The sequence below is a fragment of the Blennius ocellaris genome (assembly GCF_963422515.1).
Source record: "Blennius ocellaris genome assembly, chromosome: 20".
Lineage (NCBI taxonomy): Eukaryota > Metazoa > Chordata > Actinopteri > Blenniiformes > Blenniidae > Blennius > Blennius ocellaris.
The window spans coordinates 19,641,404-19,652,772 of record NC_137669.1 but is presented as its reverse complement, the minus strand read 5'-3'; the positions used below and the strand labels follow the sequence as shown (position 1 = coordinate 19,652,772).

Below are 11,369 nucleotides of genomic sequence, written 5' to 3'. Positions count from 1 at the left end.
AAAAAAACAACCTCTGTAATAAATTATTCTCTGTATCACATTTTTGTAATGTTTGGTTTTTTCCATAAGCTTTATTGGTTTTAGATACCGACATGGATGGATGGATATATTAATCAGCATTTTTTATCCATACTATATTTTCACTGGCCAAACGAAACAGGAAAATTATTACCACATCTAGAAATCAGCTTAACAGTTGATATATTTTATATAAGAATATATGATTGATGAAAACCTCATGTATTTAGGGTAATAGTTGAACATTACTTTAAATTAATGTGTTTTCATGGAAGAAAAAACAACAACATAACATTGGTGAAATGTTTCAAGGGCAACTAAATATTCGTTTAAAGTAATGGGATTTATTTTTGAAAAAAAAACTTGATTGGACGGGGCGTGGACCGAATAATACATTTTTAGAAATGCGTTTTTTTTTTTTTTTATGTTATTGATAAGTGATTGGAGGGGGGCGTGGTCTAACAGGTGCGGAAGCGGAAGTCCGTACGTCGTGTCGTCTGTCCTCGAAGGCTCCTGAATATCTGCCAGTGGTTAGTGCTTCATCTTTTTCCCCTTAAATAAGCGTATGTATCTCATCCCGACACGTGCAATAAATGGTTGAGGTTTCGTAGAAGGCTCGGCGGCGGCTTTGTGAAGCATCACCGAGCATTCTCACCGTTAATGCTGATATCTGATGCGGATTCTTGCTGGCTTTGACAGCAGCGCCTGGACGTTAGCCATATTGACGGCTGCTGTCTCTTTCGTCGCTGTCCGTGGTGCTGAAACCACGAAGCCTGTCCTCCGATAGAGTCGCGGCTCGCACGTAAACACACCATCTCCCGCTATGTGCCACGAGGATCACGCTGCGCCTCTATTTAAGAGGCTTTCGCCTGCGTTTTCTCACTCCAGCCTCCCGAAGCTGGTTGCTAGCTAGCCTTTAGCTTAGCCGAGCTAACTTGGTGAGAATCTGTCGGATTATGCGACGAAGCGACGGATGAAACATGTCACTTAGAGCATGTTTAGCGTTGATTTTTAGTTGTTGTTTTTTTTCCATATCGTTATCGTTCGTCTCAGTCCTCCCCCTCTCTTATCGTTATGCGGTTGTAGGATCTTGTTTCTGACGTCCGGACACGAACCAATGCAGCGAGGAGGACGAGAGGCCAGCAGGATGAACTGAGGCAGCCACTGCACCCTGACAGACAGACAACTCGACCCATACAACAGCAGGTCAATCTTCCATAAGGTATTTGCACGTTCTGTTATATTTGTGTGAGCATATCCGGTCTGTACTGGTGGTGCCAACTATGTATGAGTACATTCAGTAAATTCGTGAACTTGAGTAGCCTATTCATGGTTTACATTTAACTGTAGCTACCAATGTTGTTGAAAGAAGGCATTTCTATACTTTTTTTTTTTAACCTTCACTTTAGAAATGGATTCAATAACAATACGTGGTAAACTTGAAGAAATGTCACCACTTGAGTCAATAATGTTCGTGCCTTTTCAATTTCTTGCTTTGTTTGAATCAGATTCCAGTGGTTTGATTCCCCGGCTCCTCTCCAGGCACCATGACGTCCTCTATGCTCCGCCGGCAACTGAAGAACCTGGTCCAGAACTATTCTGAGGCTGAGGTCAAGGTAAGCAAAACTACATCCTGGTCTTCAGGTTAATGTAATGCTCCCAGTTTGCCTGTTTCATATGACCTTATATACGTAGATGATTGAATATAACATTGCCGTAATTGGTGGTTTGTCTCAAGGTAGCATTTCAAATGAGTTTCGGAGTATTTATCTTAATCTTATGACATTAGAGGCAACCAAGACCCCTGCCCAACTGTATACACACAAATGTGTGACAGTTTTAGCAACAACATTTTCTTGATGACGCAAAACATACAGTTGAGATGTTAAACACACTGATGTTGAAACAGGCAAATTATGTGTCACATTTTTTTGAAGTACAAGTACATCCCTCAGATAGAATTTCATGTATTATGACCTTAAATCATCTTATATTGGAAAGATACAGGGAATTCCTTAATAAAGTGCCGATTTCATGAGTCATTATCAATAATATCATCCCAGTAAAAATGATTACTAACCATTTTCACCAGGTGGAGGACGGAGAAAGGATTTTTTTTTTTTCATGAGCTGGTATCTGTGACTTCAGGCTGCCATCCAAGCATCTTTTCTGCACACTCTTCGTTTCAGGGCCTCACTGTTCTCCCTTTGCATCCTCCTGCAGGTGAGAGAGGCGACCTCCAATGACCCATGGGGCCCATCCAGCACTCAGATGGCTGACCTCTCAGACCTCACCTACAATGTTGTGGCCTGCAATGAAATCATGACGATGCTCTGGAAACGACTGAAAGACGACAAGAACTGGAGACACATCCACAAGGTTTAGAAAGACCTCTTTGTCTAGTGGAACACAAACAGGATGCAACGGCACCGGTTAATCTAACTGGCTAAAATGTTCTCACTGCTCTCTTTTTATTGGTAACATTCACCTGAATCACCTGTGACATATCTCAACTTTTTGAAACTTGTTGCTGCTATTAAATCCTGAAAAGTAAAACATTTTCTTCTTCATTAAATACTACTACTACTACTACTACTACTTAAAAAATGTGACAAGTGATGGGATTTAGTCCACATTGCATTGGGCCACTCAGTGCTCTTACAAGAAGGCCATGGATGCAGAATCCAGGCCGATTGGTTTTCTCCAGGTACTCGGGTCCGGTTTGGGTTTGTTCTATTATGGAACAAGATTTTTGTTGAGATAAAAGTATACTCGAAGTACACCATGACATTTGATACAAGTCATAATACATGTTACAGCAGCTTTGCCTCGTTTCCTCCACCACTGCTCTTTGGGTCCATCCATACAGTTAGAAAGAAAACAAATTGTAAAGGTGAAATAATTCACACAGAAAAAAATATTTTTAGGTTGATATGGAGCAAGTTTATAGACTTGTTTTTATGAAGTTAATGTTTATGTGCTTTTCTCTCTAAGTCTTTGACGCTGCTGGAATACCTCCTGAAGACCGGGGATGATCGAGTGCTTCTGAAAATGAAGGACAACATCTACATCGTTAAAGCACTGACGGAGTACCGCTTCATCGAAAAAGATGGCAAAGATCAGGTGATACACGTGTCGTCTTAATGTACATGGATGTTTTTAGTTTCTACTACACATTGTGCAATTAGGTGTGCCATTGAGACACTGGAATATTTGCGCCATCATATGTCTATCTCCAGGTCCCCTGTAAGCTTTACATCCAGGAACCTTTCTAAAAGTTAGAATAGAGACTTCATGATCACACAAGACTGGTCTTCAAGCTAATTATAAGCAATGCCCTGTTTTGAAAGAAAATAAAAAGATTTTTCTTCCCTTCTTTAATAAAATTAGTGATCTCGGCTAATACTGGGTACAAATATTGAAGGCTGAATCAGTTCTCTCATTCAGATTCAGTGTTGTATGCAAAACCTGCAATACTTGATTCTGTTTCCAGTGAAGGCCATGCTTTTTGATAATATTGCTTGGGTGGTTAGTACCACGTAAGAATCTAATGTTGTGTGTGTATGTATGTATGTGTGTGTGTGTGTTCTAGGGTGGGAATGTAAGAGAGAAGGCCAAGGTTGTCCTTGTTCTCATGGAGGATGATGAAAAACTCAAGGAGGAGAGAGACTTTGCTGTCAAAACCAGAGAGAAGACCTCCAAAGGTGCTGCAGGTGAGCTCATCTTTCTCAAACTCCTTGATGTCAGATGTGTTGACAATTTTCAATATTTTGACATTCCTGTACACACAAGGACAATTAAAATGACCTCACTTCCTGTTCAAACAGCCTCGTCTGTAGACGCTATCAAAGATCCTAGCTACAAGCCGTGCTATGTTGCCGGGGCCGCGGGACTTCCATCGTTGGATAATATACCCTCAGTGGCCGACTTGACCGCATCGTTTGCTGCACGTAAAGAAGAGCGTCTTCGACAGGAAGTTGAAAAGAAAGAAACAGAGAGACGGGTGAGTGTATATCAAATAGGTCGTAATGGAGTCACTTCACCAATACTGTTCCATCAAATACGATGCCACTTACAAATGAGAATTCTCACAGAGTACTTAGAAGCAATCCCTATGGGATTGATAGAGTAATTTTGTATAATGGTTACTTCTTGAAATCTTAGCGATGTGCAATTTCACCATTCTAGGCCAAGTTGACAGATGACGAGTTACAATGGGAAGATGCAGGGAAATCTAGTGGCCGTAAAGATACTGCTTGGGGAAGAGACCAACCAGAGAAGGAAGATAAATCAGACCTTAAAGAACCCAAAGAGGCGACGGGTCCATGGGGAACGGCGGCAGGACCGGACTCTACGGACACTGCAGCAAGCAGCGACGCGTGGGGGGCTCCAAGTAAAATGGAGAAAGACTCATTTGCAGCAGATAAAACGGAGGAAGACACATTTGCAGCACCAAAGAAGGCAGAGGATCCTTTCAATGCCCCTACAAACAGTTCAGATCCCTTCAATGCACCCAGAGAGGATCCATTCACTGCTCCAAAAGATAAGCCAGATCCATTCAGTTCTTCTGACGGTGGTTCATTTAATACACCAAAAGACGATCCCTTCAACGCTCCAAAAGACGATCCCTTCAACGCTCTAAAAGACGATCCCTTCAACGCTCCAAAAGACGATCCCTTCAACGCTCCAAAAGACGATCCCTTCAACGCCCCAAAAGACGATCCCTTCAATGCTCCAAAAGACGATCCCTTCAATGCCCCAAAAGACGATCCCTTCAATGCTCCAAAAGACGATCCCTTCAATGCCCCAAAAGACGATCCCTTCAACGCCCCAAAAGACGATCCCTTCAACGCCCCAAAAGACGATCCCTTCAACGCCCCAAAAGACGATCCCTTCAACGCTCCAAAAGACGATCCCTTCAACGCCCCAAAAGACGATCCCTTCAATGCTCCAAAAGACGATCCCTTCCAAGCTCCAAAAGACGATCCCTTCAACGCCCCAAAAGACGATCCCTTCAACGCCCCAAAAGACGATCCCTTCAGTGCTCCTACAGATGTTGCCTTCACTCCACCAGCATCAACACCTCCTAAAGAAGACCCATTTGCAGAACCGACGTTGCCGAAAGACGACCCCTTCGCAGCCCCTACATCACCGCCTAAAGAGGATCCTTTCTCTGCACCAACCAAACTTCCTCAAGATGATCCTTTTACGGCACCGACCTCACCGCCTAAAGAGGATCCGTTTTCTTCACCGCCGAAGCCAACAAGAGACGACCCCTTCACTGCACCTACAACACCACCTAAAGACGACCCATTCGCGGCGCCGTCGACTCCACCGAAGGGCGATGCGTCAGATCCCTTCAACGCGCCTCCAGCGGGCTCACCGCAGGACAACAAAGATGCATGGACGGCTCCTGCCGGTTCCCCACCGGCCAGCAGCGCAGATCCTTGGGATGTCCCAGCTGCTCCCGGTGAAGATGCCTGGGGCAACGGGGCAAGCGCCACATCACCCATGGATAATTCTGATCCATTCGGAGATGCGTCCCAAACAGACAATGACCCATGGGGGGCACCAGGTAAGAAACAACTTTAAATAGCTTGAGTTAAGTCAACTTTGAAAATCTCGAAAAGAAAAGTTGTGTTTCCTGTTTGTATGTTCAGCGTTCACCATGAGCCTGCTTTCTAACTTCTCAGCTGAGCATAACTACGTCTCTTTTATTGTAAGAATGCATATATATATCAAAAAGAAGGTTATGTCGCATGTTTGTATAATTTTTATCTCTATATTCTTGTCGTTGTTTAATTTTTTGCTGTAGCCCCAGCTCCAGTCAGCACAGATGATGCGTGGGGTGCACCTGCTCCACCCACAGACTCTTCTCCGTCCGCTGATCCCTTCGGAGATGGAGCCTCTAAAAGCAGCGATCCCTGGGGCGCGCCGAGTAACACAAACGGCAACAACACAGGTAAAACGAATTCACATGTCTGTCATCCAGTCAGTATTCATGTCGGCAAAACATCATTGTGTGTTTTCAGTAATTCACTAAAAGACTTTTTTTTTTTTTATCTAAAAAACTAAAACATGTGTGTTTGTTCGAGAAGTACAACTGAAAACTGCCTGAAATTCCCGACTCTGAATTCTCAATGCATTTTCTATTAATTACCATTTAAGTTTTTCTGCCTCAATAGCCCTTTTGCACGTTTCATCATCTTCTCCATTTCACCTCTATCAATGCCGCTACTAAAACTGACTCGATTAACCTCCTCTTCCGCTTTGCTCTCTCTTCCTCCCTCGACCCGCTTCCAAAAGAAAACACCTTTTAGAGTAGAGTTGGACCTTTATTTTATTTCAGCAGAGCGGACGGTGCAGGACGAGGAAACGTACAGAAAGACTGCTTCATTCCTGGGCTCGGCGGCGGGGGCGTCGCTGGTCGACTTGGACGATCTGTTTTGCTCTCGCCCCGAACCCAAACGGCGCTCGCTCATCACCGCGCCTGCCACCCAGACCCGAGCCATCGGTAAGGACGGAAGCAAAACACTGCGTTGGGGGATGAGCGTCGACCTGTTTGACGGAGGCGTCGTGGTGGATTTAACTGTGGTACGCGTGACTCAACCGGATGCATGATCCACCCCAAAGACCATTAAACATTAAGTCCTTCATGTCGGTGTTTCAAACGCATTCCAGTGCTGACGAGCTGAGATTTCAGCACGGAGACCAGGAGGGAGGGAGGGAGGGAGGGAGGGAGGGGTGGAGACCAATAGATATTTATCGGAAGGTTTATTGTGATCGTGTACTTTGCCCTTCCCATCCAACCCCAATGGTCTTGCTGTAGTGTATAGATGTTATTTATGTGTGTGTGCGTGTGTGTGTGAGCATTGAAGTTGCTCTGTATAGAGACGACTGTATATTAGCCAGCAGGTGTGTAACTCCTCTCACCCCTTTCTCTGCTCTGGTGCATCTTTTCTCTTTGCTGGAATATTTCAAACTGTATACTCCTCCCTCACTCCCTCCCTCCCTCCCTCCTTCGCTTCATCCGTCCTGCTGTCGCTCACTCATTTCCCAGGCGCGCTCAAAGCTCGCGGCATGGCGTCCGCCCCCACGGTAAGGCCGGGAGCTTTTGCCGAGGCGTCGGCCCCGCGCTGCAATCCTTTCAGTTCCACGGCAGCACCTCCACATGGCGCCGTTCCTTCTGCTCTCGGCGCCGCCGCCTCTCCCCTCCCCTTTCCGCTGCCACCCCACACCCCGGGAGTGTCTCACTCTGCGGCCGGTGTGCTTCAGGCAGCGCCACGACCTGACGGGGGGAGTCTGAACGTGAACCCCCAGCGTGCAGCAGTGGGAACGGTTCAGTCTTCATTTCCCGATTCCATTTTCTGGGATCCAGGAGCGGCGCGTCGGGAAAGGGGGGGTGACTTCATGAGCAGGAGGCGGGGCGAGGCAGACGGCAAAAACACCAATCCCTTCCTGTTCTGACAGCGCGGCAGGCAATGTGGCTTTCAAAAACAAATGTACACATCTGATAGTTACCCCGCCATATGAGAAGGTTTAGCATGTTTTAGCCCTCTTGTGCTTTGCAGAAATGATGTTCCAACCCCAAAAGCCCCCTCTTGGGTCGGCTACCAGTGGTTTTCTGGATCACTTTTGTAATTTGGCAGATTTGAAACATTTGCATCAGTGAGAATTTTCCAAATATTCAACACTGTGGACAAAAATTCAAAATGTGCCACATTGGATTAGAACAGTCATTTTTATGCACAGACAAGTTTAAGAGCAAAAATACGCAAAAACCTTTTGGTGATTCTTTAATCTCGCCCTTTAGTTTGCGCCCGCCTATTAACCCAATAAACAAAACCTAAACGGTTCAATATAGAAACGGAAACACATTCGATATTTTCAAAACTGTCCACTTTGATTTGGGAGTTTTTTTGATATTTGACTTTCGTGCACAAATCCAAGAAAAAGAGCAATTGTACCGTTTGTGTGGAAAAGATTTACTGTATTTGAGTGTTGTATGATGATGTGACGGGGACGTGTAAGACAAACTTTTCATTCAGTGTGTGTGTGTGAGTGTGTGTGTGTGTGTGTGTGTGTGTGTGTGTGTGTGTGTGTGTGTGTGTGTGTGTGTGTGTGTGTGTGTGTGTGACACACCTTGAGACCCTTCTCAGTATATATTGTGCCGATGTAAATAGTGGAAGTAACTACAGAAAAAAAAACCTGGAAATATACTGTATATCAGAGTGTTGCAATCACAAGTAGCTATTTATTGATCTATTTATCCATGAATCTATTGCTTGAATATTTATAACAGCCGAGTCCTCGCTTCCGAGGCACTTTCAGGTGAACTCTCGTTAGTGTCATGATCGGGCCGTCGGTCAGACGTGACGCAAAATGCAACCGGACATTCAGATGCTGGCTTATGGCAACAAATAGTGGCTTTATTCTTCCCGTCTGTGCTCATACTGGATTCATGGATGAATTCAACGCGTCTTCTCTGTACGCCACCGGTGAAAACGCGAAGTGTTATCGTACGACTGTGGCGTAGCGAAGCTGAAGCCACGTTCTGTCACGTGCATGCTGTCTGAGTGCTTCATTCTCTCTCGTGAGCGTGTGTCTGCCTCCTGTATTTGGTGTGTGAGCGACCAGTGAAACTTTCACATTCACACGCGTATGAAAGATACATAAAAAAGCTGCACCTTTTCAAGACGTAGCACAGGAGTGGTGTTAAACCTTGATTTACGGAGAGTCAAAGCCAGCCGGAGGACGAGGTCACATAGTTTTGAATTATTAGCGTTATTTGTGTTGTTCTGGCCCGGTCGTGTCCTAAATGTGAATGTCGGCGGGGGAAATCGACATTCAACTGTTTGGCTACACTGAAGAGGGATCAGAATGAAGACTAGTACGTATGACTTGATTATTATTTTTCAGATTTAATTTTGTATGAAATGGGTTTATTTGACTGTGTATTTAAATTTGAAGTTGTGTTGTAAACTGTGGCAGTATACAGTACATTTGAAAAATAAAATAACACAAGAAATCGAACACGTCATTGTCCTTTATTTAATTTTTTTATTTTTTTGTGCCAAAATTAGCTTTTTTTTTCATTTTCAATACCAAAACCAATTCAGGCCTAACATCTAGTCTAACTATTCCAAATAAATTGATAACAATAAAAGAACTGGTAAGAATATAATAAAGACAATTCTTCTGATAATGAAAATGAATTAAAAAAAATAACTTGTGTGATTGATTATTTAAATTATGGCATTTCTATCTTTTTTTTAACAAAATGTTTCACAAAATGTATAAAATCAGATGTGGCTAAAAGAAGAATGATTTTAAAAGAGGGGCAACAGAAAATCGTGAGTAGACGTATTACAAGTATATGAATGAACCCATTTTTAAAATGTATATCATAGTTTAAGAACAGAACTTTGTTCAGTGAGGTTAAGTCAAACTTACTTTTCTGTACTTGCTACATTTCCAATTACAATATATTTAACCATCATCATACTTTGTTCTTTGATTTTCTGGATCAAACACATGTTTTCACAGTATTTAAAAAAAAAAAAAGTGTTGAATTGCTTCATTGGTCTCTTAATTTCGAGGCTTTAGTTGAGTGGAGCCACGTGAGGCCATTAGTAAATTTGTGGAGAAGAGCAGGAAATGTGGGCGGCTGAGCCGGATCTGAGCCTCTTCATTCATGGAACGAGGGGCTTAGTGTCTAAAAACAGAAGATGGGCTGGATTGGGAATTTGACAGCCAGTCAGATTGTGTAACTTTAGGACACGATGGTCAGTTTGAGTCTTTGCGTTGCCTTTTTTGACACCAGTAATCAGATTATATATCATCCGAACCCCGAAAACCAATGGACTTCCTTTTAATGGCCAAGTACTTGCAGAATAGTCACCGGTTGAAGTGCGTCCTTCCTGCCCATCACACAACATTTGACTGATTAAACCTTCGTCAGCCTGCACTGAATCAAAAGTTGAATTATTTTTTTTTTCCTCCAATGAGGATTTAAGTGTCGCTTATTACTCAGCCTGTCATCATTACTTCAATGTGAGTCGTAATATTCACTGCCAAAACTCTCATCAGAGGAGATGCATCTGATGAAGTGTTGGAAGTGATGATGCAGCTTTTGAGGCCAAGAGGGGAAGAGCGGTTTGTTTGGTGAGGAGATGTTGAAATGAAGCAGAGTGGCTGTAAATGGAAGCACTCGGGGACTGTGTGTCAAGAAATGCAGTAAAAACTCACAAAGAAGGCTTTTCAATAAAGACCGTGATGATTTCTTGGCTGTTTTTATATTTCAATAGGGAAATCGTCAAACTCATGCAGTGTCACGTTGACTGTGATTTCTTTACAATGTGTATGTATAATCTTTATTATAAATGCTTAAAATACTCTGATTTTTTTTTTTTTACAATGGTCTAATATCTATTATGAGTCCTAACCAATTCAATTATCTTCACTGTGATTGTTTTACAGTCATATGTTTTAATATTCATATTACTGTAGAACGTCAATATTCTCACCAAATGTTTTACAGCTTGTTGCTGTTTATTGGGATTTTTGCAGTGAATTTTGTATTAATTTATACAATTTCATTATTTCCACCGTTATTTTATACAGAACTGAGATGTTTACCATGAGATGATGGCCACTGTGAATCTTACGTTGGTCTCATTTGTTTTAATACAAATGCTTTATTTTCAGTGTATTTTTTACAGTGATGCAATCTGTATTCTGATTTTATTTTCAACCTCTGAACGGTTGAATCAGTTAATTTTTTCCCCCATTTGAACAGATAAATAAAGTAGAATAAAAGTAAAAAGAAACTAGTTAAAAAGTGGACTTCAATAATGATGTGTTTTTGTTCCACAAAAACATTAAGTTTTTTGCAAAATTTCATAAGAACCTTTGAGAAACATGCTTCATTTTCTCTAAAGTAAGTTCATTCGCATGATGTTTACTGCAGATTTTTAGATTTATTGGAACAGCATGAACTTGCAAACTGCAACAGAAATCTAAAATGACCAAAAAGAAACGTGCAAAAGCTCACGCATCCGTCTGAACCTTCGCCTATATGAGTTATGTGGAGGTACAATTAGCATTTAGGTTCAACCAAATGTGTTTATTCTCATTCCCTTTCTTTTTCTTTTTTCTTTCAATGAAGGTGATATTTAATCAACAATGAAACTTGTCATGCGCGGAAAAAGAAAAGAAGGCCACTCCTGAAGATCAACAGTTGCGACGCTCCGGTTTCAGTCGTTTTTTTCCAATCACGGATCCCAGCGGGAATCTTTCCCGTCATTAAACGCGGCTTCTGTACATCCAGCTGCACCGTTTAGTGTTAATGC

At 42.6% G+C, this 11,369-nt stretch overlaps 1 protein-coding gene across 1 annotated transcript; it reads left to right on the top strand.

Moving 5' to 3' along the window:
• Window positions 1-1,154: 1,154 nt before the first annotated feature.
• LOC308144670 (uncharacterized protein) lies at window positions 1,155-7,324 on the top strand (the record flags this gene model as incomplete). Its single annotated transcript, XM_080515850.1, has 10 exons — window positions 1,155-1,240; window positions 1,527-1,634; window positions 2,242-2,397; window positions 3,013-3,141; window positions 3,611-3,731; window positions 3,846-4,021; window positions 4,207-5,593; window positions 5,834-5,980; window positions 6,368-6,532; window positions 7,170-7,324. The coding sequence occupies exons 2-10, from the start codon at window positions 1,566-1,568 to the stop codon at window positions 7,322-7,324; spliced, it is 2,505 nt and encodes an 834-aa protein (XP_080371976.1). The 5' UTR covers window positions 1,155-1,240; window positions 1,527-1,565.
• Window positions 7,325-11,369: the final 4,045 nt, after the last annotated feature.